Source organism: Lagopus leucura, unplaced genomic scaffold, assembly GCF_019238085.1.
Source record: "Lagopus leucura isolate 7727_CA_CO unplaced genomic scaffold, USGS_WTPT01 34421-0_obj-0_obj, whole genome shotgun sequence".
NCBI lineage: Eukaryota > Metazoa > Chordata > Aves > Galliformes > Phasianidae > Lagopus > Lagopus leucura.
The window spans coordinates 5730-11325 of NW_024966734.1; the positions used below are offsets into that span (position 1 = coordinate 5730).

The window sequence follows — 5596 nt, forward strand, 5'->3', positions numbered from 1 at the left end:
TGGCACCACGCTTACTTGTCAGCAAAGTCCTCCGGCGTCTTGGTTTTGGTGACGTGCTCAGCGTGCCTCACCAACCAGCTCACCTCATCTCGGCAGAACGAGAGTGCCATGAAGACGAAGAGAGCCTGGGCACAGCAGACCCCGTCAGAGGGCACCTGGTGCTGCCACTGGCCTGGCACCCACAGCCCTGAGCTGCACCCAGACTCGAAATGTCACCACAGAGCTCTGACACCCCGTGCCTCATCACGTCCCTCACGGCCACCCGCCTCCGTGACAGCGTTCCCCTCTCCCTGTCCCCCTACGTTGTCCCCTTCCCCTTGTGCTCACCTTGGGTCCCAGCAGCCCAGGCTGATCCTCCAGCAGCGCCTCAAGCTCACGCACGGCCCCACGCAGGTAAACCCGCCGACCCCGGTGCAGGGATCCACTGTAGGAGGGTCACGGAGGGGCTCAAAGCCCCCACCACCACCACCCCCCCCTCCGGCCACCCCGCTCACCCAGCAGGGATATTGCAGGCACCACGTGGCAAAGGTGGGAGCTGTGCTATGGGGTCGATACAGATTGGGATCCCAGCCATCCCCCTTGACGCTCAGCTCTCTGGGACGTGTTGGGAGCCCTCAGGTCTTTCCAAACCTTTGGGTCTCCCGGCGCTCTGGGACCCTCCCCAGCCCTTTGAGCCCCCTGACCTGTGAGCCACGGCGTGTTCCTTGCACTCCTTGAGATCAGCCACCCGCTTGCCATAGCTGCAAAAGGAACACAGCTGGGCAGTGCCACATACCAGGCAGCCTCTGGGTGCCCAGCAGAGCCCCCATTAGAGACCCCAAGCCCGGGGGGCAGCCGTTTACCCCTTGAGGCTGCTGAGCAGCTCCTCGGTGACCTTGTGGATCTGTAGGGCCTCGTCACGGAGGAGGGTGACGTAGAGTGAGCCCTGCAGTGCCAACCTCCACAGCTCCAGGCACTGCGGGGACGTCCCCAGAGCCCCCGGGCACACCAGGAACCCCACTGTTGGGCACAGATATCAGAGAGCAGTCAGACACCACTGGAACACAGGGGGGGGGGGATCTGTGGGCAGTGTGAGGACTCACTCAGGATCCAGCGTTCCATCACCTCCAGGGACAGGTACTCGCAGGCCATCTGGGGACGCAGGCGTCGGTGTCACCGCTCTGCCCTCCCGCCCCCTCCCCGAGGTGGCATCCCAACGTCCCCACTGAGCGGCAGCACTCACGGTGTCGGAGCTGGCAGGGCTCAGCATGGTGCCAGCAGTGCTGAGCAGGCTGAGGAGTTGGTCACTGCGCCACTGCTCACAGCCCTGGTTCCTCCGTGCAAAGAGGAAATGGAGGGACAGGAGCGCACTGGTGACAGCCTGGAGGACAGGGGACGTCGTAGGATGGGTCAAGGCGCGGTGCAGGGGATGGACGCAGCCCTGCTGGCTTGCAGAACCCTCTGGAGCTCCCAGCCCACCTTGGTGTGTGGCCCAAACTCCTCTGTCAGCTTCTTCAGGGGGTGGTCGTATTCCAACACCATCTGGCCCAGGCGGGCAAAGCTGGAATCGCTGCAGAGACAATGACACACGTGTTGGGGACAGTCCTCAGTGACAGCCCCACAGGGGACAGCCCACAGGGACAGCCAGCTCACCTGGCACCGTGGCTCATCTCGTGAGCACAGTGGTACATGCCAATGAGCAGCCGGCGGTCCTCAGTGCGAGCCAGCAGCAGGATGAGGGACACGTAGGTGACAATCAGGTCCAGGTAGCTCTTGGTGAAGTCATAGTTGACGTGCTAGGGACAAGGAAACTGTGAGGATATATGGCCTTAGCCATGGGCTGCACCAATCACCCCCCCTAAAGTGCACCCCATAAACCCTGCGAGCACCTCCAACTCCCCTGGGGACTTCCTGGCACCCCCTGGGTGTCACTCACAATGTCAAAGAAGCACTGGTTGGCATCAATGGTGTTCAGCAACTCATAGACGTGGTCCTGCAAGGGAGACGACAAGGAGACGACACGTCACTGCTGTCCCCCCCCCGTCCGAAATGCCAGCACTGCCCCCCAGCTCACCCTGAATTCCAGGACATCCACAAAGGAGTAGTAATAGGGTCCCAGCACACGGACGATGTCCCCCTTATCCTTGTGCACCGGTCCCAGGTATTGCTGCAAGGGATAGAAGGGAACATCCAGATAGGGTGACACGGCAGGGACACAAAAGGTTGGGGTGACATGGGATGGGGGGGGGGGTGGAGGAGAAGCCAAGCAGCAATGACACAAAATGGGGCGACTCAAAGCAGGGCGACGTGGGGGCAGGACAAGGAAGGGACACACGACAAAAGAAGAATCAGGATGGATGTGACACAGGGTTAGGGCAGCAGTGTCCCTCACCGTGCTGCTCCTCACGTCCAGGTTAGGAAACTTCTTGTTGATGAACTTGACGGAGGGCTCCATAGCTTTGTCACAGAGGAAGGACGGCCGTGTCTTGGGGTCCGAGCAGCTCTGCAGGGATACCTTAAAATTAGGGCCCCCAAAACCCCTCCACACCCCCCGCCACAGCCCAGCAGCCTCCATTTCTTCATGGCTCCACCCCACACCTTCTTGATGTTGTAGATGCGGATGAGGACGCCCCGGCCCCTGTCGTTGAGGATCGTCAGCTTCTCAGCAAACTTGTTCTGGTAGACGGAGGGCAGCGACATGCCTGCAGCGTAACGGAGGGGGGGAGGCCACCCCACGTCCCCTTGTCCCTGATCTGCCCCTCACCCCCAGCACCAACTTCCCCTTCTTCTTCAACTTCCTGGGCTGTGGCCACGGCCACGTGACGCCGCCACCGTGTGACGCCGCCGCCCTGGGATGCCACCAAAGCCGGTGACACGTAGCACTGGCTGCCACCCTGTAACACTGGTCACAGGCAGAGCGGAGGCCATCGCTGTGTGACACTGGTCACAGCCACGTAGTGCTGGCCAGGGCCACACGGCATCAGCCATGGTCTTTTGACACCAGCCTCAGCCCTGTGTCATCATCCTGGATCACGTAACACCACTCACAGCGATGCAGCAACACCCAGAGCCATTTGTAGGGTGGTACGACACAATCCAAAGCCATGTAACACCATTCAGAGCCCATGTGACAGCATTCAGGACTGCGTAACGCCACACAGACCCACACACCAGCCCTCAAGGCCCTTACAACTCCTCGCAACGCTCACACAGCACCTTCCAGGACCCATACGGCCACCTGTAGGTTGCACACAACACCCTGCAGGATCCATACAGCACCACCCAGGACCCGATTAGCATCACACAGGGCCCTATAGCACCATGCAGGACCGCATGCCAACACACGTGATGCAAAAAGCACCACACAGGGCCCCATAAGATCCTCCTGCACCCACACAACGCCCTCTGGGGCCCCATAACACCACACAGGGCCCACGCTGCACCACACAGGGTCCCACAACGCAACCTAGAGCCTATGAAACCCCACCCAGGGCTAAGTAGCACCCTTCAGGCCCACGGTGCGCCCCGCAGATTCACAAAACGCCCTGCAGCGCCCGCACAGCACCACTCCGAGCCCCGTAATCCCACCGGAGCCCTAAAACAACTCTCAGCTGCCCCCACCCCGGCGCCGAGGCGGAAGTTAGGCCGCGTTGCCATGGCGACCCCCGGCGGCGGAAGTGGGAGCGGCGCAGGCTGCGGCGGAAGTTAGGCCGCGTTGCCATGACGATGAGCGGGGCCGTTTGGGGGTGGGAGCGCGGGGCTTGGTGGCCGGTAGGAGGCCGCTGGAGGCTGACGCGGAGCCTAAGATGGACCCCGAGGCGCTCGTCCAGTGTCCCTACGACAAGGCGCACCAGATCCGGGTGTCCCGGCTGCCTTACCATCTCGTCAAGTGCCAGCGGGTGAGCGGGGCGCCGCGGGGCCGAGATGCGCGATGCAGGCCCGGCCTCCCTTCACGCGCTCAGCGCCTTCTCCTCCTTCGCTTCCCCCAGAACAACCCGCAGGTGGCTCGTTCGATGGAGATCTGCCCTTTCAACGCCAGGCACAGGATCCCACGAGCCGAGCTGCAGAGACACATTGCCTGCTGCCCCGACCAGCGCCTGCTCTTCGACTCTCAGGGTACACGGCCGGCCGCTCCCCAGCTGCAGCTCGGACCCCCCTCACTCAGACACACGTCCCTACTGTGCTCTCTGTGCCCAAAGGGTCGTCCGCGTGCGCCGGTGACCAGGCAAAGCAACCCAAGGTCCCTGTGGCCTGGCAGGCCCCACCGTGCCAAGAGGACTGGGAGGCAGGTGAGTGTCCTTAGGGTGCCAAATGATGCCTCCCCCCGTGCCCCTCCAAGGCTGGCACAGCGCTTTCTTGTTGCCCTTTGCAGAGGTCAGCGAGCTGGAGGAAGCTGCACCGTTTATCCTCAACGCCACTGTGAGCGAGCTGCCCCTCCAAGAAGACAGGTAGGAGTGTGTGGGGCAGAGAGTGCCCTCCACAAGGTGCTGCCCACCCTGACTCCTTTGTCTTGCTCTCTTTCCCCCCCCCAGCGCTGCTCTGACTGCAACCCCAAACTGGAGCGAAGGTGTGGGTCCTGCTGCAGCGACGGTGACAACAGGACACCTCGTGAAGGGGCCGGGCCAGAGGGAGCAGAACAGACCAAGGAGGGTGGTGGCACAGCCGAGGTGGTGCCCACCTCCCCGCTAGGACCAGGGGAACCACGGTGCAAGCAAAGGCAGCGCCTGCTTGGTATCTGCTGCAGGGAATGATTGTAGCAATAGGTTTTTAAAAACGTTTTGGAAATAATGTGGCTTGTGAGTGTGCGTGGTGTCCTGTCGCTTTTGGGGAGGGGAACTGCTTGGCATCGCCGATAGGGGACAGCAGCAAAATGGGGGCCGTAGTGGGATGGGGAAGGGGGTTTCCAGTAGGATGAGAGTTGAAAGGTGGGGACAAAGAGGCTCCCCTGGTGTGAGCATGTCGTGGGTCCTCCGTGTTGTTTGTCCCCTGCACTGCTTGCCTGTGCTCTCAGCGCTTTCTGTGCGGCCTCCTGCTTGTGGCACAGTCAGTAGGGGAGGGGGAGCAGCATTTTGGGGCCTGTCCTTGTCTCCGTACCCCCCACAGTTCACCCCCATGGCCAGCCTGCGTTCCAGCACTGCCCCCCCATAGCATCCCTGTGTCCCCAGGTGCCTCCACGACACCCCTGCTCTGCTCTGCCTGTACCCAGTCCCTCAGCAGTGTGTCCCCAGGTCACCGATGCCCCGCTACCCCCCTCAGCCTGTCCCTTTATCTGAGATGGGGACAGCACCGAAGAGGACATCCAGAACCACCCAGCGTGGCCAAAATGGCTCCAGGTAACCCCCAACCCCCCTCAGCTCCCACTCCCACCCCTTCCCCGGACATGTAGGGTGGGGGGCCCACCCGGGGGGGGGCTAAAAAGGCTTCCTTCATTCCCCCCCCCCCCCACCCCAGGGTGGGGAAACCCATGGCCTGAGTGCCCTGGTGATGCAGGCTGAGCACGCGGTGTCCAAATTGTGTAAGAAGCACTAAAATAGAAGCCTGAGCCCAAAATCTGGGCGGCACCCATTGGGACCAGGCTGCAAATGGTCCGGGGGGGGGGGGGGGGGGGGGGGGGGTG

General features: G+C 62.2%; 2 protein-coding genes across 3 annotated transcripts in view; one reads left to right on the forward strand and one right to left on the reverse strand.

The window, feature by feature from the left end:
• Positions 1 to 2732, reverse strand: part of NCKAP1L (NCK associated protein 1 like) — an 8455-nt gene extending 5723 nt beyond the window's left edge. The window contains exons 1-12 of the mRNA XM_042893403.1: positions 2578 to 2732; positions 2372 to 2482; positions 2054 to 2146; positions 1916 to 1972; positions 1633 to 1775; positions 1459 to 1549; positions 1223 to 1360; positions 1083 to 1131; positions 843 to 999; positions 684 to 740; positions 328 to 424; positions 16 to 125 (exon numbers count right to left, since the gene is read on the reverse strand). Of these exons, the coding sequence (XP_042749337.1) occupies positions 16 to 125; positions 328 to 424; positions 684 to 740; positions 843 to 999; positions 1083 to 1131; positions 1223 to 1360; positions 1459 to 1549; positions 1633 to 1775; positions 1916 to 1972; positions 2054 to 2146; positions 2372 to 2482; positions 2578 to 2679 (1205 nt within the window). The 5' untranslated portion in view covers positions 2680 to 2732. The remainder of the gene's footprint in view (positions 1 to 15; positions 126 to 327; positions 425 to 683; positions 741 to 842; positions 1000 to 1082; positions 1132 to 1222; positions 1361 to 1458; positions 1550 to 1632; positions 1776 to 1915; positions 1973 to 2053; positions 2147 to 2371; positions 2483 to 2577) is intronic.
• Positions 2733 to 3707: 975 nt separating this feature from the next.
• Positions 3708 to 5360, forward strand: LOC122192754 (gametocyte-specific factor 1-like). Of its 2 annotated transcripts, XM_042893405.1 has the most exons (6): positions 3708 to 3878; positions 3969 to 4095; positions 4179 to 4268; positions 4352 to 4427; positions 4512 to 4710; positions 5145 to 5360. In XM_042893405.1, exons 1-5 carry the CDS (start codon positions 3786 to 3788, stop codon positions 4666 to 4668), a joined length of 543 nt encoding a protein of 180 aa, XP_042749339.1. In that variant the 5' UTR covers positions 3708 to 3785; the 3' UTR covers positions 4669 to 4710; positions 5145 to 5360. The 2 variants fall into 2 exon arrangements, with proteins under 2 accessions (XP_042749339.1, XP_042749338.1); XM_042893404.1 differs by lacking the exon at positions 5145 to 5360 and having other exon boundaries at positions 3724 to 3878; positions 4512 to 4768.
• Positions 5361 to 5596: the final 236 nt, after the last annotated feature.

Coding starts and splice junctions, on each gene's coding strand:
- LOC122192754 (XM_042893405.1), top strand. CDS start 3,786: ATGGACCCCGAGGCGCTCGTCCAGTGTCCCTACGACAAGGCGCACCAG. Junction 4,096..4,178: donor CCTGCTCTTCGACTCTCAGG/GTACACGGCCGG, acceptor CTGTGCCCAAAG/GGTCGTCCGCGTGCGCCGGT. Junction 4,269..4,351: donor CCAAGAGGACTGGGAGGCAG/GTGAGTGTCCTT, acceptor TGCCCTTTGCAG/AGGTCAGCGAGCTGGAGGAA.